Here is a 26,302-nt window from a genome sequence, read left to right as displayed (position 1 = left end):
TTTTAATTATTATTATCTTTTTTAATTGCGAGCGTCACAACTCGACAAAAGAACGCTTTTTAATTACGAATAAACTCTTAAGGATTTTTCGCTATAACGCAAGAGATAGTATATATATATATATACATCTATATATATATATATTATTCAATCCGCTTTGTGGTGAGTGGGTAGAGTCAATTTTTTTCTTTTCTTTTTAATAATTTTTTTTTTCTTTTTTTATTAAGCTTTTCTCATTTCTATATCTATTATAGTCTCTTGGTAATAAATAAACAAACGTAATATCTCAGTATAGTTATCAGTGAATCGTGTGTGCTTAGCAAATGCGTTATTTGTTAAACGCGTAATAGCAAAGTGCACTTTTTGCCGATGTACGACCAGACGCGAGAATATTATTTTATTTTCCTACGTTTATTAATCTTCCCTTGCTTTTATCTGACATTTAAAAAACATTCGAGAACAATAAAAGAAGTAATAATAATAATAATAATAATTTCTCGCGTCTATGTCGTACGTTACGAAAAAAAAAAGCAAACAAGAGCAAAGAAGCATTTAGCAATAAAACGAAGTAAGGAGAAGTGATAAAAAAAAAAAAAAAATGAAAAAAAAGAAAAAAAAAATATAAGCAGAACTAAGGACAGGTGTATCACACAGGAGCACTTTCCATCGACTTGATCGAACGAACAGCCGCACCGAGGTAAAAAAAAAAAAAAAAAAAAAAAATACAAAAAAAAAATACTCAAGGTGTGATAAAAAAAGTAGCTGAAAAGTTTGATCCAACTCAATGGAAACTGCCGATATTATTTACGTCCTCCATAAGATATTTTTTTTTCTAACTAACTAACCAACTAACTAATTTTACTTTTCCTTAATTTTCTCCCCTTATATGTTTCCTCTTTTTTTTTTTTTTTTTTTTTTTTTTTTTTAAACGTCGTATACGATGGGGAGTTAAAAAACACGTGCAAGCAATGATGTATCAATTAACTATTTACTATCTTTAATATTATTACGTAATAAGTCCCATTTTTTTTTTAATTATATTTTAAAAAAAGGAAGGAAGGAAAGAAGCGTCGAAGGATAATAATTATGATTATGATAAATATTAATAATAATTATTATTATTATAATAATAATATAATATTAAATAATAACGATAATAAAATATTACTATATCGATAATGATAATAATAATAATAATAATAATATTGGGCTCGAGGACGACCGCTAGAAAAAAAAAAAACAAAAATCACAAAAATATTTGACGACGATTTTGCGCTTATTCGGAATTAACTTTCCTACTTTTTAACCCCAACCCCCTCCACCCCCCACTTTCTCTTCTTTACATACATATATATATATATATATATATATATATATGTATGTATGTAGAGAGATAAAATACACCTCTTTCATTTCGTGTAAACGAAACACGCGTATAAAGGAAAGTGGGGGGTGGGTAGTTGCCCGTGCGAAAAAAGTCGACGTAGTTTGGCGTCGTAGCTTCCGCTTATACGAACAAGTTTTTCTTCAACCCCCACCCTCACTCACCCCTTCAACTTTTCTTTTTTTTCTTTCCCTGCTATTTCCCAAGCAACAACCACACGACAATTTCTCGACTTTAACAAACGTTAACATTTGTTTGTTTTGCAACCATTCGCTATTTTCTAACCCAACCCACCCTTCCCGCCCCCCCTTTTTCTTCTCATACTTTCTTTCTTACTTCCATCTCCCTGTTTTTTAGTTTTTTTTTTTTTTTTTTTTAACACTCATCCTTTGCTTATCATTTCATGTAATGTATTCGCAAACGTATAATAGAAAGGAGAAAGACGTCGGTGCTTGTCCTCGAGCCTGAGGTGCGCGACTATGATTTTTGTTCATAAATGGAAAGAAAAGAAACAAAAATAAAAGAAAAAAAAAAAAAAGAAAAATAAAAATAAGTGTGGAAAAGCTCGAAATAAAAAAAAAAAAAATAAATAAAAGCTCGAGTCTGTTCTGTACCATGACAAAACAACGCATTTATTCACTCTCTCTCTCTCTCTCTATCTCTCTGTTTCTCACTTTAAATATTTTCTTTCTTTAATTTCTTGGACGTACAACAAACTGATCGAAATGATCATTGCAATGATCATTTCATCTGTCTGTCTGTCTGTCTGTCTGTCTGATTTCATAATAATCACGAAACTCAGATAATGAGTTTTATTTCCTCATGCTTTTGTGCAAACGATTCGAAAAAAAAAATTGCGTTACTTGACAACGAAACATTCATCTATCCATCAATTAATTCATTAACGCAAAACGAATCGAAATATTATAATAATCCCGCTTTAAATAAATAACGTCACGTACAGAGCTTACCCGACGACAATCGAGTTTTCGTACATTATTATAATATACGCGCACCTGGCGTAATCGCTTATTTATTTTACTACGTTTAAATGTAATAATCTTTCATTCTATATATCGAAGAAGATGAAAGAAGAAGAAGGAAAAGAAAAAAAAAAGAAAAAAATAAGAAGAAGAAGAACCAACGATGCAAGGATGCAAGTAAAACAACGAAAAGTTCAATCAAATTTTTCACATCTTTTCAATATACAAACCTGTCAAAATTATTATTTATTCAAATAATAATAATAATAATAATGATGATGATGATGATGATATGATAATTGCAAATCGTTTGATTTGAATACAAAAAAAAATGAGATATCAATTTTATCAGACAGGTGATATACGAATTGGGTTTGATGTATGCATCGTTAGTTTCTTCATTTTATTTTATTTTTTTTTTATTTTATCATCATTTTCTTTTCTTTTCACTGTCATATTTTTTTTTTTTTTATACTATCGACACGTATCCTTGATAGCCGAGAAAGGTTCGGCATCATACATTGTCAGTACCGTAACAATACACGTTGTACATAGCATATATGGTACAGAGAAAATAAAGCCCATTTTATAACGAATAAACGAGAACGATTTATTTCTACTATTCTCTCCCTTCCCCCCATCCCCCCTCCTCCTCCTCCACCCCATCACCTTTCTCAATTTCCTCTTACGTTTACAGAAAAATTGTTGATTTTATTCAATAAAATTTCTTCAAGATATCTTCTTGATTTTTTTTCTTCTCTTTTTTTTTTTTTTTAATTCTTCTTCAACGAACGCTGCTAAACTTCGTGACATCTATAAGGTAAGCACAAAAAGAATATCTTTTCTACTAATGAGATATAATTAAGAGAAATAAAAAGGTAATACTACGAAATTAATAAGTTATTTCTTTTTTTTACCTGGTTATTTTATTTCCCAGTTGTTAATAATAATATTAATACTTAATAATACTTGTAATAATAATAATAATAACAGTCTTTCTCGTTTCGTAAATTATGCCAGAACGTAGTAGATTCATATAGCTTTAGATAATTCGAAAAATGTGAAACTAGAAAAAAGAAAAAAACAACAACCGGAAAGAGAAAGAAAGAAAGAAAGATAAAGAAAAAGTAGAAAAGATTTGGAACATCTCATAGCAAGGTAAGTTTAACTCACTTTTATTTAACGACTAACGACTTCCTTTAACCTTTTATCTTTCGAACACTTTTTATTTCATCTTCATTCGAAGAAGATTATACGTGAACTAAGATTAGTGACAAGAGTAACACACCGATAACTACTACAAGGATGATGGGTGAATTTCAAACGTTCCAAGTAACGAAAAAAATAAAAAAAAAATAAAAAAAATAAAGAAACTGTTCTAAATTACTCGTCTAAAAATCACAAATGGTCGACCATTTAGTTAAAAATATTCTTAAAAGAAATATGCATTCGTAACGATGAAACTCTTATATCTTCGTGTATATATATATATATATATATATATATATATATATATATATATAGTATATATCAATCAACGTGTTATTCCGTTAAGTATTACCTCTGATGGCCAAATTGAAAGGCGTGAATTATGTGTGCGTGTGTTCATGCGTATTTATTATGGTATAAGAATTACGCGTGTATCGAGAAGACAGACAGACGTTGATGGATCTTTTTCATCTCATTAAAAATGATGCAAATGATCGTGTGTTTTATGTATATCCGACGACCCTTTTTACATTTCATGTTTTTCTTCAAATAATATCGTTTTAGTACGAAGTTGTGAAATGAAACGAGAAGGGAATATAATAATAATAATAAATAAAGGTCTTTAAATAGACGTTAAATATATAATCAACAAGACAAAATCATTTTCAGTATCATTATACGAATGTGTTATTGAATTGAGTAATTTTCTTCATTACCATCACTACCACGATTGAAATGAAATTGTTTCACTGACTCTCATATATATATTATCTTAGAAAATACACAGTCATATTTAAACATTAACATAATTTTATGGATAATATTTACTCGTGATGAAGACAAATAAAATGAATTAAAATAATCTAATTTAACAGATATGAATAATAAAATCTAAAATATGTAAAATCTAAGTTTTTGAATATATGCAAATAATATACGAAATAATTTTTAAAAAGGGCGGGGGGGGGGGTTGTTTTACTAATTTAATTAATCAATAAGATTTTATTTTATAATATATCTATATATATATATATATATATCTATATATATATATAATATTTATTTTTAAATTTTAAATAAAAAAAATTATACAATTATTTATCTTATATATAATAATTATTTATAAATAATAAAAATATTTATACAATATATTATATAAATGATATATAAATAATTTAATTATTACAATAAGAATTCTAATGTCAATATCAACACATGTTAAATGTATACGTCTCTTGACACTGTATATCATGATCATCTAATTTACATAAATTTCTACAGTGCAAGATGAAAGATCTTCGTTAAGATCCATTTTCGAATAAAGATCGTCAACTTGATGACAAGCGGAAGCACTTAGTCTGTTCTTAAAATCGAATTCTCCTGGTATTATATAATAATGGTCGATCTTCGTCGTGGCGTTAGACGAAGACGTGACTCGTTAGAAAGGATCGGCTGCATCTCCATGAGAAACGACAAGAAACTCGATAGGTATAGAAAGGGATAGATAGATAGATAGATAGATAGAAGTCGAGTCAAGTCAATATCGAGTGCATCGTGCTGCACGAGCTTAAAGTGAGCCATGTAAATTTCAAACTATGACTACTTTACCTTCCCCCTCCCCCTTCTTATATACATATATATATTTATATAAGTTATTGGTAGATAGAATTTCATTGGTTTTTAGAATCTAATAAATAGACAAAACTGGACAAGATAAAAAACAAATAGATAGCATAGAAATCCAACAACTTTCATTCTTTCAATTTATTATTTTCTTCCACAGGTAAATATGATTATAGGTGTATTACAGGTATATAATATAAATTTCCAACAAAAATACATAGAAATTTCTATCTTTGATTTTCTATATGTAAAATACCAAGTTGATTATTTAAAACAAAAACAGTTAGTTGATTAAAAAGGATACTTTTGAATATACACACGAACGAGAAAAATGAATGTTTTGTATTGAAAATTAATCATTTTAAAAAGAAACGTAATGTGTCTATAGAGAGAATTATCCAATTTTGATCTAGAATCATCACAATGTAATTTATCGTGCGTGTGCAATTCGGTCATATCCATGGGAAGGATTATCGACTATGTTAATGAACCGAAGCAAAGATAATGGCGCTAATCATTTCTGCTTGTAGATTCTCCGAACGTCACGAAATCATATTATCGGTAACTTGCAAATCGATGGACCGTGTAATTATCGATTATAACGTAGGTATATCCCCCCACAGTTTCCCCCCTCCCTCAAGACTTGATACGAATCGTTAAAAATGTAAATCTATGATTATGATACCGTATAGTCTCTTCTTTTCTGTTTTTTTTTCTTATAGTTTTTTTTTTATATTCACTAACTTTGTCTTAGAGATCGTTCACGTGACACAGTTATCAAGGGATACAATTAAAAATACCGCCTACTACTCTCGTGATGCTTTTTATAGACGATAACCATGATACTTTACAGTTATCCGATTGTGAAGCAACTAACCATTGGTAGGACGTAAGATCGCGAGGTCATATTGCGATGCTTTGGAGAGAAAGAAGAACCGACCTGAAAAACGAAGGGGACCTATCGCTCCGAGACATTACGGTACCCATAAGCAGCACGGTTAACCGCAGCAGAAGACCCACTGACCCCCAACCAACGAACTCCATTGGCCAAATCTGCATTCGATCGGTGTTCGTCAACTACCAAAGCAGTATCATCATCATTTCAAATGATCCCCCGTTGTTTATCGTTTTTAAAAATAGGTTTAAACAAGCTAACTCTCAAATTAGAAAATTTGATGTCAGATGAAATGCATTGTACGAGATAAAACACCGGGTATATTAAAAGGGTTGAGAAAAAGGATATATAGCGATTTATCACGCGATTGATCATGATCGATTTAAATCGGGTGCTGCTGGTGATGTTAGTGATCGGTGTAAGACCCAGACGCGAAAACGAGCCATCCAACGAAATCGTTAAAAATTTATTACCAACTACGATAATACGAAAAGTACCTAGAATAATAATAGAAGAAGTACGGCGTCGAAATTTTCATCGCGTCGCGCGCATATCCAAAAAGATACGAATTTAAGACGGAACCAGATTCTATTGCCAACTTTATCGTTTCTCATTTCCATATGCTCATAGCGAAAGCTGAGTCATTCTCTCTACCTAATGCATAATTTGTTAGATGATCTAGCAAGAACTAGTCTGACAATACTACAATTTTTAAATAAATTTATATGGATGCGTATAACTTGATGTATATCTAGGGAAATGATGAAAATAGAGATTTGATCAAATCCCTTAACTATTTTAGTGAAAAGATGAAATGAACAAGTAACAGAATAAATAATAAGAATAAACAAGTTCCGCATAGTTCTATTAGAAGCCACAAGTCAACAATCTGTTTTATTAAAAATAAAAAAACATTATTATTTATTAATTACGTTAATTAATAATTTTACTAAAAAGTAAGTACCTATTCTTTTTGTTAATTAGTAATAAAATCATTTACGTTTCAATGACTATTGTTCTATTACCTAATCTACATTTAATAATACATGATTAACTTAATATTTAAATAATATTATTTCATCTTTTCACTAAAACAGTTAAAAGAATTAAATCAAATCATTTACATTCTTTAGGGAAATCACAGAGAGTTTAATTTTAAAATCTTCCTGTGATTTGAATCAAATCTCCATTTTTATCATCTCCCTGTAACATATATATATTTATATATATTTCTGAAAAGTTCGTAGGTCCGTTATAACGAGACATGATTAAGTACACGCGTACTTTGCGAAAATTCAAAGTCGATTTTCTCGAAAACAAAGCCTCAAACGAAAAATATTTATTCTATATTTACAATTTATTTTTTCATGTAGAATCGCCCTCTTTTCGCTTGTATCACCAGTTACAGATCACTCTGTATATATATGTACTACTTTGTATGCACATGAAGCACGTATATAAATGTGATGAGTTTAAGAGATAGCACACAAGAGTTTATAAACTTGCAATAGCATTTCCCTCCTCCACCTTCGCTTCAATCGATTGGCAATGCTTTCGTATAAGAGAAAAGCACATGGTATCGAATCAATGTGAATGACACTTCGAGAACATAGAGAAACTGAACAAAGCTAACAGTTAGAAATGTCTATGGGATCTACAATGAGAGGTAACCACGATCTACCTGATCTCTCGAAGTTCGACCTTATTAGACCAGGATAATGTCCCAAAGGAACGCTGTTATCCAAACGGTATCATCATTCACTATACGTCGTCTCAAATACGAACCTCGTTCTACTATAAGATGTCCACTGCGAGCCATTTGTCAAAAGTCGAAAGACGGCAGGAACGTTTCCTATCGACGTCGTACCACCCCACCCATCCCCTTAACCTAGAATTATCTACCTATCTACCTTTACCTTCTTACTCTACCAACCGGAAGAACAAAATTTCTCTCCTACCAATCTGTTCCTCTTCTCTCCTCGAATTATCCCAACGTTTATCTCGTACTATCGATTTATACGATGAATTCAAAGTTAACCACCACCCCCCCCCAGCACCCCGCACCTAAGAGAGATCCTAACGCGAACGATAATTCCCCGATCGTACCAATCGAAAGTGATTTTCCAGCAAATGATTTCTCCTTCTTCTTCTTCTTCTTCTTTTTCTCCTATAAGAATTTTCATTTGTAAAAAGAACAAATTCGTAGTCTCGTTGCACATAGTTCTTTTTTTTCTCTTTTTTTTATTATGTCAATTTTTCTCAACGTTTGCCACAATTCAAAGAGATGTTAAATTTATTCAAAAAAAAAAAATTGATAAGAATAAAAAAATCGAACGATTTTCAATTTGGAATAGACTAAGGACAAAAAAAAATAAAAGACAAGTATTGGTAAAGAATTTTACGAGAGAATGAGAAGAAGAAAAAATTGATAGAAAATAAGATTTTCGTTTTATCGAATTGAGCTACCGAGAAACAGTGAAACGAGTGTAGATTCTAAACCAAGTTTGATGGTGGTGGTTGTGGTGATGGTGGATTGTAGAGTGACTAGCAATGCCAAGAAAGAACGTCGGGGGTAGTCGAGTGTCCGACTGCTTGGAACGAAAGAGGGTTGGTTGGTTCTGGGTTTACTTGTTTTCTCTTTTCTCGTTGCCTAGAGGGTGCAGAATGTCACGCTGTATCGGAAATAGAATGGGCTGTTAGTCGAGATACGAGTAGAAGAAAAAAGGGCGCATTGAATGTGAGAGGGTAGTGGGGGGGGGATAAAACCGGAAGAAGATGGAAACTGAGATGCTGTGAAAGGGGGGAGAGAGAGAGAGAGAGGGAAAGAGAGAAATATAGAAAGAAACGAGAAAAAGATAGGAAAAAAGTGTGGTCGAGGGTGTAGGATAGAAAAGTAGTGAATAGGGTGGAATCTGTAGGACATAGACAAAAGAAAAAAAGAAAAAGAAAATGAGAGAGGTTAGGAAGTCAGAGAAAAGTAGGAAAAAAAAAGGAAGGGAAAGTCAGAAGGACCGTTGTCAAGAGGAAAAGCGTACATTCCAAAAAAGAGTGGGAATGGAGTGGGTGAGGGTTGAAATAAGGAAGGTTGAAGTATACAGAGGCAAAATGTGGTAAAGTAGGATGGTCGAAGAACCAGAGAAGGCAAAAGCTTCGACCCTTTTCTTCTTCCCTTTGGCTTCTCTATGTCGGTTATATCTGACCGAGCTGGATACCGCGTGGTATCACGTAAATCCAAAGAAAACACCTCTTCGTCTTCTTTCTTTCTCTCTCTTTCTTTCTTTCTTTCTTTCTATCTATCTATCTATCTGTTTGTCTTTATTCGATGTGTTTCGGTTGGCTATCTTTGAGAACAAACGTTTCGATAGAAAAAGATAGAACATTTTCTAGCCACATTCTTCGCACAGAACTGCACACCTATGAACGAACTAGAGCTGATAGTGTACGAAAGAAAAAGAAATGTGGAAAAGAAAAAGATAAAGAAGAAGAAGAAGCACAGGGAAAATAACAAACTACATATCCCTATTGCCATTTTGGAAAAAGAATTTTTGTTCTAGCTAAAATTGGATATGTATAAATAAAAAAAAAAAAAAAACTTATTTCGTATAGAATTTTTTGTCTTTGAAATTAAAGTCACACCGATAAAAGGTTGAGAAAATTTTGATCAATATTATTTACTTTTCGCATTGGCATAAACGATGATGAACTTTGCTAAAATTATAATTGCACAAACAATATAGAAATTTCATACGAAAACGATTATTTTCCATTTTCATTTTGCTCATGAATAAAAACAGCGAAATAGTAGAAGGAGTTTTAATAATGCACGGAATATATATTTCAATCTTTTCTCGTAAAATGTTCTCTCTCTCTCTCTCTCTCTCTCTCTCTCTTTCTCTTTCTACCTATCTACTTCGTAAAAGCAATGCTTACCTGACTGTACATATATAAGAGCCAAGGTAAACGTGGTATAGTTATTGATCTTCCTTAATTACAGACTCATTAAACGTCCGATACGCCCACCGTGTGCAAATCTCTCTTTCTCTCTTCTCTTTTCTGAGAAACGTCTCTATCGTTCCACTTTACATTTACCATTCGTCTTTACGCTTACTTGTGTACATAGTTTATTCGACATTTATTTTCTAACGTAAACGTCCATCTTCGTTTTGTAAATGCACTTTCAACGTAGCATCTCTTCTCAACTCGTTGAGAGTTTACAGTGTGTGTCTGTGTATGTGTGTGTTATCCTACAAACGATCTTGCGGTTGCAATCCAGCCACGTGGCTGCAATGGCTATTCCATCTTGCGTACCATAATCTTGGGATAGGGTAGGTTAGATTCAATATGTGTTCAATGTTAAACTAGCACGAAATCGTATCAGGAAACGTTCTTGAGAGTTAAGGTAAAAGATGGTGGTTGGTGATCGATGAAAATAAACGTTATATGTAACGCCCACTTATTTTACTATCGAACAAACGGAAATAGATCATGTTCGTGTTTGATCGTAAAAACAAACAAAAAAAAAAGAAAGAAATAAGCAATGCAATAAGAATCGATATGATTAAATATTCGACACAGGTACCGAGTCCTATTATCTCTACGAAATGGGAACGATAACGATGTTGCCGAGTTTGTCTAATTTTATTACCGTACACGTACCAACGACGAACCCCATACACATACACACAAACCTGACCAATTATGCTAATCGTTGATCCGAACTTACAAAATTAACTTGCTTTTGCAGACAGCCAATTTCAACTCGTCGACTTCCGAAATATCCTCGATGGTTTAATGCAAATGACTATGTGTTGTTCTATTGCTATACACAATACTTAACAGGCACATTATCAACTTGTTTTACCATGACTAATTCGATTGTACCAATTGGTGACCACAATTTATATCATCATTTATTTCGATACAAACTTTAAGGTAGAAATAACGAATGCTTTTAACTATTTTCTCTTTTATCTTTTTCAACCCATTTTTTTTTTTTTTATTCCATCGTCCATCATCTAACATCCGCAAAAGTAACAGAAAGTTAATATCGTTCGAAGGTCGCCTTCGGAATTCGTGACAATTAGCGCGTTGAGCTTTTATCGGTGGTCGGAGGACAATAAGTTCGAGAAAGCTTCCACGGTGTTCCTTGATTTCCCACGGGACACTAATCCTATTCGGTACGGATGTCTTTTTGTCGCTAGTTAACTATTTTTATCCGACCTCACACGCTTATCCTGTGCAACTCGACCCCACCCACCACCCAGGTTTCCGTACGCGACAGTGAACTTTTCTCTTTAAGTAGAATAACTCGCTGGAACACGGAGTGAAGTATTTCAGACATTTTCTTTCGTGGTAAGAGAACAAAAAGAAAAAATTACCCGAAGAAATATTTTTCTTTTTTTTTTTTTTTTTTTTAATCGGAATCGATAATCGTGGTGAATTTTAAACGAGAATATAAAATGATAAAATTAAAGTCACACAATTTGTTCTTTCACGTAATTCATAAATTCATGGAGTTCGATATTATTTCGTCGTATTTGTAATGAAGAATAAAGTTATGATAGAAAAAAAAAAAGAAAAAAAAGGAAGGACACATCGACGATACGTGAAAAATGTAAAACGATGATATTACTGCTGATAGTCGGTATATTAAAAATAGATTTTGCAAAATTTACCCATACTGAAATAACACACGTCCTAGGTGTCGTATACATTAATGAAAATTATTCAACAATCGTGAGATCCGTTCGAACAAAAAATTTGGCGAAAGATCAACGTTATCGGTATGATACGTGAGATCGTAAAATCAAATCTAACAGCTGGAAATAAAGAAAAAGAGTGGGCAAAAGAAAATCGTTTAAAAAATCATTTCCACATGTCGAAAAGAAATCGATCGATCGAGAGTGGAATACGAGAAAGGGATAATATTGGAAATAACCTTTTACGAGACTCTAATTCATTCGAAGAAAACGAGAAATTCTGAATGCGTTCAACTATTACGGTACGAATCAAAAAGTTCTTTTATTTTATTAATAAATTTAACAAAAACAATCCATTGTAAAATTTATAACACAATGAACACACGATCCTATTCACCCTAATAAAATCGTACATTAAAAATCCAACAAACTGTAAACCAATTGAAAGTTGGGGGGGGGGTTGATTCGTAGATGATGTCAGATCGACCAATGATAACGTTTCATTAGCAATTCGTGTAAAAGGTAGAACACTGGTTATACTACTGCTGTTACTTCTGCTTATGCTTCTGTTGTTGGTGGCAATGCTATAGATCGTTCTCTATAGGTTACGTGTGAACGAACGAATGGGCGTAACGAAGACGAGGTGGAAGAGGAGAAGAGGAACAAAGAGCAAATGCCGAATAGATCCGACGGGAGGAAAAGAGTCAACGTGGTGTGGTTGAAACCGACAGGCCAACCAGCTAGCCAGCCAGCTAGCCAGCTAGCTAGCTAGCTGAAAACGGACCGGTGGCTGCTCTATAAATGCACCGAATGCCAATGCAGCATAACGATACAGCCAAATGGTTCGACCATTACCGCGCCAATATTACCTGCTCAACTGAATTATTGTGTCGAGCTATACCCCCCGTATACGAACGAAATATCTGGCATCGATATTGAATCGATGGCGGGGAATCGTTGGTCCGAGATAGTGTAGCAGCACCAGCAAAAGCAAGAGATAGGAACAGGAAACAGATAGAAGAGAAGAGTTGAAATTGTGAAAGCGAATGAGGATGGGAATGAGGAAGGGGATGGTTGATAAAGAGAGAAAGAGAGTTAAAGAGGGGGGAGGGGACAAAGGGGGAGGGAAAACCTTGACGAGAAGAAGGGGGGATCCTTCGACCGAACAAAAGCCCAATTTTATGCGATTACTTTCGATAAATTCCATTTTCCATTGTAGCACCTCATCCGTAGATTAGCATACAGACAACGTTTCTCTTTCTATTGTTTCCCTCTTTTGGACCTCCACGCCCTTCAATTTTCTTCCTCTTAATTATCTCTCATATAATTATTTTCATCGGAACTTTCGGTGCATCCCACCTCATCCCATTCTAGGCTTTTGGCTGTGCTTGGTGGAAACCTCGAGTGAACGAACAAATAATTAATCGCGAGTTTGGCAAGGCGACGAAGACATTGTCCCATGTTCTTCGTGAGTTTTATTTCAAAGTTTTTCAACAATCTGCTTTCGTAAAGTTTAAGGAAAAAAGAAAGAGAGGTGGACAAGGGTGAGGAGATGGGGGAACACCCGATGAAAATGCTTTTCGAAACAGACCAAGTTTTGTTTGTTAACTGTCGAAGATTTCATAACGAGTATTATCTTTTAAAAGACAAATAATAATTTGTTTAAATGTTGCATTATTTTATTTTTATTTTAATAACATTGTCAAATATATTTGCAAATGATATTGATCAATATTTAATTAAGTATTAGTTAATATATTGATCAATATTTAATTAAGTATTTGTTATTATAAGTAGAGTGTACTAGAATATTAAAATAATTGTTAATTAATCGAAAGAAATGTGTATTATTGTTTAAAATTACCGTGTATATGATCGAAATACTGTCTTCTTCGAAATTCACCTTCAGACTAACGAGTTATCTTCTATCAAAATTCTTATATTCAATGTAGCTTATATGACTTTCCGAACACTGCACATGTGTATAACGGGTATACTATTTTTAACAAATAGAAATTAAGATAAAAACGTTCTAATTTTAGTCTTTTTCTTTTTATTCTAATGTAATTATTTCAAAATAAACAATTAAAATGGATATGGAATATTGAAAATGATTTCTGCATCGTTATAAAATACAACTATCAAAATGCAGAATGTATCCAAACGAATGATATCATGCTCGTTTACAAAATTTGTTTTAAAAATATCATGTTTACTTAAACAATCTGTACAATTAAACTACGTTTGAGTTTATATTCATATTAATAATAAATAAAAAAAATTGTCTCTGTTACTTTGTTTTATTTTTGGACGATGACGATTTGAAAATCGTCGTGTGTGTTTGTAATATTCAGTTACCACTGTTATCGTTGTGTCAATGTTACAGTTCGACTGATAGAAACAAACTAAACATAGGAAAAATAAGTCATGCGGTTCGATGTTAAATGCAAACATTGCTGGAGTGTATTGCATACAAAAATGAAATAAAACATTGGAAAAAAGAAAATATTGACAATATCGATAAGTAATTTGAAAGATAGTAATGGTTTACACAGGGTTAATAAAAAACACAAATTGTCTCGTTAACGAAGAATCATATACCAAAATATGTTTCCTACGTTTTATTTTCGATTAATTTTATACCATCGATAATCAGATTTATATAACCTGTGTGTGTGTGTGTCCACTTTTTGTACAATTATCAAATTATATTTATTACGAATAAATATTATTTTCATTTGAATATATATATAAGAAATGTACAATTTGACAATATTCTTGGCAATAACGCGGAGTTACGCGGGACTGGACAGCAAACCGAACGAAAATCAGATTATTTGGTGCGTAGTCATTTCCTGCTGCATCGGGGAACTAAAGTTATTGGTGAGAGAGCAACGAAGCATAGAACCTCCCTCCCCTTACCCATTATTCCCCTCCCCCGACCGGTGCATTTACTTTGAACTCCACGATTCGCGAAATCGCAATTTATGGACTGTATAGAGTTTCATAGCTAATATTCATCGAATTCATTTCGTTGACGTCAATCAATTATAATATCATAAAATTTATGCATCATCATGCACGCACCGTACATCGTTTAAAATCAACTATCATTCGTAAAATCTTGAAATTATATTATTTATCGGAGACCACCTATCACCAAGCTTATTGTTGTTGTTTCCCCCCCCCCCACCCCTCCCGTTCACATCGATAAACGATTCTCGAGTATTACAATTAATTAATATTTTCAATTGAAAGTTTTGAAGGGAAAATAAGTTGGACTTTTAATTAAAAAATCATCAGGGAGTTAATAATCTCAATGAAGATTGACCAATAAAATTGACCGTATCGATCGTATGTATCTTCGACATATTCCTCGTTCGGTCATTCGCCAACGAATATTTCACGTTCGAAAGGATCAACTTTTTCACGTTTATCTTGTCCCATCGTACCGTACCCAACATTCCCAATATATGAACCGTCGTATGCACCAACGTTATATACATTTTATCGAATATCTGTCATGTGCTTAGAGCCACGCGTTGTTCGCTAAATATAATAATTACAATGAAATCTGATATTTGACAGACTTCTGATTATGAGTTTAATCAATTTCATGCTTTCGTATGCGCATTTATGTCAACGCCATGGATGTTATACAAACAATGCATTTAAATAAGAAGAATGAGAGAGAGAGAGAGATAATCATTTTCAAATAAACAAATAAAAAAAAAAAAAAAAGATACGAAATAAAATCACTAGTATCATATTTTCAAAAGTACTTCTAGCCAGATTTTACCGACACGTTCAAAAACACGTTCGATGATTTGGTTTATAACAAAATAATAAAAAAAAAAAGAAAAAGAGAGAGAGAGACTATACATCAATGGTAAAAGTTACTGATATGTGTCTATTCTGCACATTTTTACAACCGTACAAAACAACCAATGTGTTTTATTTATTTGTTGATTTAAAAAAAAATGCCAAAAAAACACACACACAATGTGAAACTAAAATAAAATAAAAAATAAAAAATAAAAAAAAAACAAAGATATGCCGAATAACGAGAATTATTGTTAAATAAATAACAAAATCGAGAATAAATGTGATACCGTGAATCGTATTTAATTTGAATCGATTAATTTGTTAAGATGGATAATACGTGGATGTTTATACGGGTGTCGTTGATAGCATTGTAAAACTCGAATAAAGGATAAAATCGCGAGTAAAGGATACTCGAATAAGGAAAAGAAAAGAAGAGAGGAAGGAAGGAAGGAAGGAAGGAAGAAAGGTAGGAAGGGTTTGCAAGTAGTAATAGAGCTTAGAACACCCCGAAGGGCAGCACCGTGAGCCTCGGCACTCGGTCGTCGGTTAATGCGATTGTTATTACACGCATTATCTCCCTGTGAGTAATCATGTTTCGCATTACCATGGCTCGTTTCTCGATCAGGCCCCGTCTCCTAGCGGATCCTCCTACGGATCAGTGCTCGTGCGCGGATAACGTAACGCCCACTCGAGCGCAAATCACCGTTCGCAAACACACGCGTGCACCACCGGAGCTGGGGCTGGGGCTGGAGTTGGCTTTTATATTATGCTACCACGGAAACCGAGAGTGATCCGGACAAAATGTAATACGCGAAAGCGATGATCTCCCATTGCTGCGAGCCAGAGGCATAAACCGAGCTCTCTCTTGGCTGCTGCTGCTAGATGGATGGATGGATAGATGGATGAGTGGATGTGGATGGGATAGATGAATGTTGGATGTTCGATGGATAGATACACGTATCCTTGGTTCCTCAAAAAGTTACTCAATTTTTTTTTCCAAATTGTGTTATTTAAGAAAAATTCCAATCTCGTTTTTCTACATAATCAAATTTATTCAATTATTTCATTATCTATTTATATATACGTTACACGCTTGATTTGTTTTAATTATAAGAAAATTCGATCGCATTACTAGAGGATCGTATGGGAAGAGGGAAGTTGAAAATAAAATAAATTCGATGAAATCGTTCTAAACGAAGGAAACGAAGTTGCCCTCTTGACGTATGCCGAGCGAGTACATTCGCTCGTTTTCCCCCATGGGCTACTACGTGCACTGAACTTAATGGTTCGTTCTACAGTAATACTCCGGAGACTGATACTTTTTTCGCTCAGTTGACCGTACTCGAATAAACCAACAATACAAAGCTTGGAATAATAAGGATATTACTTTTGAGAAAGAAAAAATAAAACGTTAACGATTAAATTGTTGTTGTTGTTGTTGCAAATATGTACAAAACGATTAACCTCGTTACTTTTTTTAACAAAAATTACGAGAAAATCAAATTTATTCAAATATTTTTCAACATAAGAATTATTTCCATGGATAGGTGTTGAATTTGACGAGAAAAAATATACATATATATATATATATATACTATGTACTTTACAAAAATTCATATATCCAAGTTAATCGGGTTTCACGTTCATTCGCCCATATCTAGGATGATGTCGATGAAAACGTAAATGCTTCAGGGACGGATAGTAGTAGCCCAGCAACGAGCCAACTCAATCGTCCGCGTGGAGCCAAAGTTCAGAGAAACGAAATCGCATTTTTCCGGTGCTACGTTCTATTATCGTGAGATGTAACGAAGCGAATGTGACGAGAGAGAGAGATAGAGATAGAGAGAGACAGAGATACAGATAAAAGATAAAACTAGAGAATAAAAAAAAAAGATAGAAGATAAAAAGAGGATGGTAAGTGTTAAAACAGAAGAGACAGAGAGAGAGAGAGAGAGAAAAAAAGGGTCACGAGATGGGCGTTTCTAACGAGATTCAAGTGAGGAAGGGGGAAGATCAGATTTAGGAAGCGACAACGTAGTGGATTCGAGGTGCTGGAAGTTGAGGGGGGGAAGGGAAAGGGTTGAGGATAGGAAGCTGGACCAAGGCCCAAGCCCCCCAGACTCATGGCTCTTACGGTCGAGGCGACGGACTTATTAGTTGGCTTCGCTAGACTCAAGTAATTAAGCCAAAACTTCTAATTATGAAAGTCCTTCGTTAGCTGTTCGGTATAGAGAGATGGTGAGAAAGCAAAAGAGAATGTATGTGTGTGTGTGTGTGTGTGTGTGTGTGTGTGAGAGAGAGAGAGAGAGAGAGAGAGGATAGAAAGATGCGCATGCACGAATATTGGAACTAACGTAGTAGGACAGAGAAAGACAAGGGTCTTATCCTTATTCTCGCGTGCACATGCCCTTTACAATCGAGGGAATTAACCCCTTTTAAGATTACATTTTAGAATACCTCCGTTACTCTACTTATTCCGTATAATAAGTAAATTGGCAATCGTTTGAGAATAATGTAAAATATATCTTCTCAAATATATCGGGATAAAGGATAACGTTTATTGAGAATTTATTTGAAAAGGTCCAGGACTAAAGGTAGGTAGGTAGTATCTACCTAGTCGAAGGATTCGGTTACTTTCCTAGAATATTTTGGTCGCTCGTGCTGGGAAATTCCGAGAAGGGACCTCGTTAAAGATTCATCTATCCCACGTCGGCCGTATTAAGGCTGAACGAGCCACTTTGCGAATGGAGATTCGCGGAATACATACATACAGATATATAAGCCCTATATACAGATGCCGATAAATTTCTTATGGCTTGGCTACGTTTGCTCTACTACTTTCTCCATTTCTCTCTCTCTTTCTCTCTTTCGATATATTTTTTTTTCTTTCGATTATCCATCGATTTACTTGGGCCGACCGGCTTACTTTCGAGACCGAAAAACATTCGAGTGTAAAAACAGAAATTCACTTCGATCCTCTCTCTCTCTATCTCTCTCTCTTTCGGTTTATCGATCACGATAAAATATATTTTCTCTCTTTCTATTTATTATATTTATATTTAAAAAATGTTAAACATTAAAGTTAATAAGAATATAGTAGAAGATTAGATAGAAACAACCGAGATAATGATAACAAGAGCTTGGAAGTCATCGATATTTCCTTACGTTACCTACGATATGTTGGTATATATATATACATATATATACATACGTGTAAAGTGCTTGGCAACCTAATTATACACGGGCATGTAGCATTAATTAAACTAATTATCGTACGCGTCTTTGTGTTTAATGTAACGACAAGTTCAGAATCTGTATATATGCATTCAAATAGAGAGAGACAGAGAGAGAGAGAGAGATAATACGAGAGAGAGGTAAAATTTGTTATGCATTTACATGACTTTCCCTTACGAGATGATGAAAAGATAAAACGCAAGACAAAACGAAGAGAGAGAGAGAGAGATAGAAAGAGAGATTAGATCAAAGATAGAAAGATCTGTAAGTAAATAAAATAGTTAAACCGTAATTCACGTCGCCTCGAGTAAAAGTCGTGAACCCGTTGGAAAGACTAAGTCGAACGTTTACCGCGTTTCAAACGAACAAACTTCGACGAATTTCGTCTAATTGACCCTATCCTACAAAGACGAAGTTTCTATTCGAAAAGGACCGAAACTTTAGAAGACACAGAACAGCAACCGTTTGACCTCGGTATACCGACCGTTTCGGCGCTGTGGTTACACCAAACGACGAAATCCTATTGTGTTCCGTTTCACCAGAATGAAGGTGCTAGCTTTACCAAGCATCGAACTTGTCTTATAAAAAAGTTTTATTTGTATAAATGTCCAAATAGTGTCATCCCTTTTGTAAAACATTGCTAAATCACATTTTCTAACTTCTTCTTCATTCTAATACTTTAAAAGAAATGTTTCAAACTAATCAAAATATCTGATAATCAAATACTATTATATTCTCATATTTCAAGGATTACAATTCCCGATCGAATTGCATAATGCATTATCCAAATGACTTTAAAATACTCGCGTATAACGTAATCCTCCTTTAGCGAGAATGAAACCTAGTCGAAGACGAAGTTAAATCTAAGCTACTCTCGACGACTGAATGAGTGAGTAAGAGAGAGAGAGAGATAATAAAGGGAAGAAGAGGGAAGATTCGTAACCGCAATCGTTTCTATCCCCTCGTAAGTTACGCTCTAAGAGAAGTTTATAATCTTGACTGTAGCATAAACCAACGTTCACTTTCTTGCATTCCTTGTTTTCGCTTCTACCAAGCGAAGTATAACCGGTTTCACTAAGTACATTGTTACCGGACTAGAGAAGAAGATGGCTTTTCGAAAGGCTAATCTTCCAGTAAACGGCATTCTCTACAGTGGGTGGATAATACATCCAAAGAGAAAGAGAAAGAGAGAAAGATAGGTAAATAGGGGGTCTTCTCTTGATCGGAAGAAGTAACTACGTGCCTAAGGTAGACACTTTTCCGAATCAAAAATGATGAAGGGAGAAGGTAGAATCGACCAATAAATGCGTGACAGCTTCATACTTTCATCATTTTTCAATGGATCGATATCGAATCGACAATATACTCGTTTTATTTATACACGTGTTGGTTTCACCCACGTACATCGTTGCAATCCTATTTTGGCAAGACACGTATCATTTTACAGTGAATGTTCTTACTTAAAGTCGTATATACCGTTACGTTTACTTGATTTTTGTTAAGAAACAAAATTATTGATAATATAACGTGTTCATATAATCTAAAAATATAAATATTAATATATACGACGATCGTTGCATATTAAAATGAGATTAAATTGAAATGATTATTTAGAACAAGTAATAAGAATTAATTACATGAGAAAATAATGTATAGGTGGTAAATGTTCGTTATTAAAAAAAAAATCGTACTGTAAAAATAAAAAAAATATTTGATATATCCGCGTTTAACAATTACTTATATTATATTTGCTTTTTTTTTTTTTAATTTAATTTGAATGGTTATTTAATATTAAAATTAATTAAACACAATTACGATTTGATATTATATTAAATGAAAATTTTCCAATTAAAAGTTTTGATTAAGAACGTTAAAACAAATTATAAATTCTAATTTTAAATAATCCTAAATATTAATAGAATAAATTAAAATGTTCTACATACCTTATAAATGATCGATAATTAATTGCAGGAAATGAAAATTGTAGTATAGAAGCACGGAAAATATGTTCAACGTTCTATACACTTCGAAATACACCGATAAACTAACACATTGTTCTCAATGAAAGTCGTTTCAAATGTTTTGTATTTATAATTACTTCTATAACTTTTCGAATATTACTTTTATTATAGATACACATGTAACCTTCAGAAAGACAGATGAGTCAGTCTAACAGTGGATTTCGAAGAGGATTGTACACCGAACATACACTCACATGTTTTTATACAACAATATACATATTTCTTCGATTAATTAATAAACATTTAAGGTATGTCAAATATTTTTAAGATATTTTACACCTCAACTAATTTTTTTATAAATTAACGCATGTCGTGTTAACACTAACCATATCGTGACCAATCAATTGACCAATTATCAATTTTTTTACATGTATTTGTTTACAAGTTATTGTACCTATTTGATGAATAAATCATTTTTATTACATAAATAATATATTATTATAAAACTCAAGAATTTATTAATATTATTGATTAAATATAATATTTTTATTTTTAAATAATCTTAATCTTAATCTTAATCTTAAACACGTTATATAATAATAATTATTATTATTATAAAACAAAAACAAAAAGATCAAGTAATTCGTAACAGTGCACTATTTTAAGTGACACTTACTGTATATAGATTATACGTGTTATGCGAAATGTACGCTTCGCGCTTGGGTTGCTTGCTAGGACCTTGCTAGCTAAGGTTGCTAGCTAGAGAACGAGCAAACTCACCGAGGGTCTGCTTCGCTTATCGATGTATGTATGCCCCTCTTGAATTATGGTACCACCCACAAGCAGTTCTCGATCGCATAAATTATTCAGGACCGAATGCGCACCTGTAATGGAGCAAATCAGTTCCGTGTAAACACCGTGCTTGCGTTTGCAATTACTTTCTGGCAGATTTAATCTTCCCTGAGAAACTACTACTACTACTACTATTACTACACACACATATTCTCTCTCCTCCTCCTCCTCCTCCTCTTCTTCTTCTGTGGAGATGTTGCTGACGAGAAAGAGAAGAGGACGATGAAATAGAGAAAGGAAAATAGAAATAAAAGTTGGACTAGGGGGGAAATGGGGAAGAAGGGAGTAAGGGAAAAAAAGGATGCGTGCAAGGCCGTGAAAAAGAAATAAAATGGGGAGGAAGGAAGGAAGGAAGGATATTTCGAATCGATGCAAGTCGTTGATGCACGGTGGTGGCATCACAGCATAGTTTTATCACGTTACTACTACTACTACTACTACCTTCTCTCTTCGTTAATTTCGTATTAGGCGATACTCGTGTCTAGCTAGCTAGCATGTAAAGAGAGACAGAGAGAGAGAGAGAGAGTCACGCCTACGTGGGGCCGGTATAAAAACGTTAATTAAATTCCGTCAACGTCATAATATCCTGCCATTTAATGGCGATGACCCGCTCGGTCATCGTTAAATAAATTATCGTTGAATCAAGCACTACGGCCATTTACACCTCAACCCTTTCCTCCTTCCCCCACTACCATCATCACTACCAACATACAACAGTTCTTTCTTTCTTTCTTTTCACGATAATTCGCGAGCATTCTAATTATAAAGAGAAAGAGTGAGAGAGAGAGTAGAGTCGATCTTTTGTGATAGGATAAAGTAGTAAGAGTCGTTGCTAAATCCGACGTACGTAGTTGCAACAGTAGTAGAAGCAGCAAAAGCAGAAGCAGCAGAAGCTTCGCGAGCACTCGAGGGAACGGTTAAAAATTACAACCTCGTAGTAGTAGCAGCCGCCTTCGGGATAGATTAAATCCTACTCACGCAAGAAACCGTGCGAGTAACGCTGACGCGAATAAAAGGTACGGGGCGGCAAGTAAAAAGTTGAACCTTTTTTCCTTCTTAAACTCTCTCGATGCCGAGAGGTGGGATAGGTAGAAGAAGAAGAAGGCGAGACAACGACGGCTACCGATGCTGCATCGAATTTGCATGCAACGTGCAACATAGATACCATCGGGGAGTATCATCTGCCTTCTTCGTAAACACGAAGGGTGCAAAAGAGAGAATCAATAGAGCGAGCAAAGAATTCAAGAGAGAGAGAGAGAGAGAGAGAGAGAGAGAGAAAGAAAGAGTGTTGGTAGAAACGAGCGTGCCACGTCGTAGTCGTCGTCGTCGTCGTAGTTGTCGTCGTCTTCTCTTCCTTATCGTCATCCTCTTCTCTCTCTCTCTCTCTCTCTTTATCTCTCTTTTCATCTTTGACTATTTCCTTTACTTGCGAGCTAGCTTCTTCTTATTCCTCTTTTCCTAGTGTTATTATTTTTTTTTATTTTTTTATTTTACCGAACCAAACACACGACTAAACCCCCTCCGGTGTTAAAAAACGTTCTCTGCTTGACTTTATTATGATTATGAAAACTAACAAAGGTAGTACTCTCGTTGCGTTTTTCTCAAGAGCCACCCTCTTCGAGCTATCCTCTCCATCTTCGTTCGACTTTAGTCTCGAACCCATTCCTAGACGAATCTACTACCTACCTCGTGTACGCGAGCGAAGGTTGCCAAGCGCAATGCTAGTATACTACCTACCTATCTATCTTACCTTACCTACCTTTCCAACTCCTCTTCTTTCACCTCTTACAGCCTCTTGGCGTAACGCGCGCGCGTGAAAAGAAAAAGGATGATCATCGTATGAAGAATAGTAAGAGAGAAAAATTTCTTTACGATAAGACGACGACGACGAGACGAGATGAGACGAGACGTACGTGTAATTCAGGTTTGCGTTTCTACACTCACTCGAGAATAAGATAGACGCGATAAAAAAATGCAGAAGAAGAAGAAGATGCACTCGAAAGATGAGAAAAAAATAGAAAAGGAAGGATATCAAAGCGGAAGACGTTCGCATTTGAGAATCGAATCGAATCGAATCGGTTAAGGGTACTTCTTCCCTTTTGTTTTTGTTGTGACTCCTGCTCCTGCTGCTGCTGCTGCTACGTCTGTGATTTAAAATCGTTTAGAAACTAAATATTGTCTCGAGTCGTAGTTCGATTTTTAAAAAAAATTTCATTATTTCCTTAAGCGATATTATTATTTTCTCAAAGCGCTTTTTTTTGTGAAATACATCGACGATTATTTCCAGAGAGAGAGAGAGAAAAAGAGAGAGAAAAGGATTTCTTTTCGATTTTCATATCATAGTATGCCAAAGTCGATTGTATTTTTAAAATCAAATTATCCATGTGCATCGGATAGTTCTTTTTCCGTTATATAAACCAACCCCACACTCCTCACCCTCACCCTCACCACCTCCCCTATTGCATATCTATTTTGTTATTGGCTTATTCTTTCTTTCTTTCTTTCTTTTTGATTTTCATTTGTCAGAAACTTATATCCAAAACACAAGAGACATGAAGGAAATATAAGCGAAAAGAATGAGTAATGCATATTCGACACATGAAGTCCATCAAAGAATATAAAAAAAAAAAAAAACCGAAAAATAAGATGCATCTCGTAGAAAATCGAAAATCGGAATCGGGAACACACGAGACATTTGCAAATTGTCTTTCGTTGAAAATATTTATGGTATATATATATATATATATATATCGAGATTCATGTAATTCGTATGGGAATTGCTTCACCTTGAATATAAATAAAGAAACATTTTTGTGACTTTGAAATGACGTAGAGAGAGATGTATTGTAAAAAAACGGGATTAAAAAATGAGAACAAGTGAAAATGATAAAAAAAATAAAAAGAGAGAGAGAGAGAGAGAGAGACAGACAGACAGATAAGAAATGAAGAAGAGAAACGGATGAAATATACCTAACAAAGGTTATCTCTATTTAATGAGAGAAAAGGTTTCGAGAGAATCTACCAGCATTATTCCATGTTCTGATTTGTTGGTACGACTTCATTCTTTAACGAAAATGAGCATTTACGGTTGACTGCTTCAGGACAACAACGAAAGAAAGAATACAAGCGTGATCGACGTCAAAGAATAATGAGCTGGTAGTTTGCTTTTTATTATTTTTTGTAGTTTTTATTTTTTTACATTGCAAAACTAATCTTATGTGATTTTAAAAATACAGCAAATCTTGCCATGAGAATGGCTATGGGAGAAAAAAATGAAGATCGTAAGAGAGAGAGAGAGAGAGAGAGAAGAAAGAGAAAATTATAGAACGAATCGGACGTAACACTCGTAATGACGAATCCATAGATCGATACAAATGTTTTCTGTACTCGTGAACGGAAATAAGAAAAAGAGGATGAAAGGGAGAGGGGGGGGGAGGGTTAATAGAAAAGAAAAGAAAAAAAAAATACCAATACCGTAGAAGACCAAGTGTTGCTATCTTCATTTTTCCTTCATATTGAAACAGCTGTTCCTCTCGAAGAATTAAAGAAATACAGTTTTTTTTTCTTCTTTTCTTCTTTTTTTTTTTTTTGCAATAACTATAGGATAAAAAGTTCTACTCGTTCGAAGATAACAAAAAAAGAAAAAGAAAAAGAAAAATAAAAAAGAATTGATACGAACGAATATAGAGAGAGAGAGAGAAAAATGAAAAGAGGGTGATACCAAAAAAGAAAAAAACAACGAGGGATGAACTTGAAATAGATCGAGAAAAATTGACGAAACAAAAAAGCGCGAATAGGAAAAAGGGAGGAATTGGGGCTGAAGGGGGTTGATTCTCTTTCCTTTTATTCTTCACTTTTTTGTTATTTCTCTCTCTCTTTCTCTCTCTCTCTCACACACGCTCTCTCTACAACCTAGCAAAGCATTCTAACCGCATTCGTACATATCTATCTCTCGTGACTCGAAGAGCACTGGGCAAAAGAGAGAAAAGGGCGGCCATTGTTTCGGTACGGAAATGACGGCGTGAGGCCGAGCTTTTGCCCTTGTTCCGTGTGAACGATGTATTCACGTTCACATGCACCATCCCAACCCCCGTGCACAACGCTGTCGTCTCTGTCGTCCTATACTCGAAGGGTGTAGGAAACAAAGAGAGTCCTCCCATGTTTTTCGGACCGGTTCTCTTAGTCGACAAACTTTTCAAATTTCGGTGTTTTTGTTTTTTTGTTTTGCATATTGCATTATATTCTGCCATGACACATCGATACACGAAAAACAAAAAAAAAAAACAAAGAAATTTTAATGAAAATACAAGGTCTTAAATGTGTGTAATTAAATTCTATAATAATTGATAAATATACACACTGATTTTCACTTGTGTGTGTGTGTGATGCGTTGTTTTTATTGTACATGTAAAATCAATTAATCGATGTTGTTATTACCTATTTTAATACATCCGTGTGAAACGTTATTTCTGATAAATAATAGATAAATGATTTTTAATAATAAATACAATATATATATATATTGATGATAAATTAATATGGAAAAATTAATAGAAATAATTTCATAAAGAAAGTGTTGAAAATGTAATACGAAAATGTATGGAAGTTTCAATAAGAGCGTAACTAATATTACATTT

At 34.0% G+C, this 26,302-nt stretch overlaps 1 protein-coding gene across 2 annotated transcripts in view; it reads right to left on the bottom strand.

The window, feature by feature from the left end:
- Positions 1 to 26,302, bottom strand: part of Atg16 (Autophagy-related 16) — a 200,779-nt gene that overhangs the window by 31,493 nt on the left and 142,984 nt on the right. The window contains exon 9 of one of the 2 annotated variants that reach the window (XM_089171100.1): positions 21,665 to 21,697. The exons of the other annotated variant lie outside the window; for it this stretch is intronic. Coding sequence (XP_089027226.1) covers positions 21,680 to 21,697 — 18 coding nt within the window. The 3' untranslated portion in view covers positions 21,665 to 21,679. Of the gene's footprint in view, positions 1 to 21,664; positions 21,698 to 26,302 lie in introns of those variants that run through there. 2 annotated transcript variants of the gene reach the window in all.

The sequence above is a fragment of the Polistes dominula genome, unplaced genomic scaffold (genome assembly GCF_049000335.1).
Source record: "Polistes dominula isolate Pdom_NZ unplaced genomic scaffold, Pdom_raw_medaka contig_31, whole genome shotgun sequence".
NCBI classification, from domain to species: Eukaryota; Metazoa; Arthropoda; class Insecta; order Hymenoptera; family Vespidae; genus Polistes; species Polistes dominula.
The sequence above is the reverse complement of the archived record's forward strand: the minus strand, read 5'-3'. Positions and strand labels throughout refer to the sequence as shown.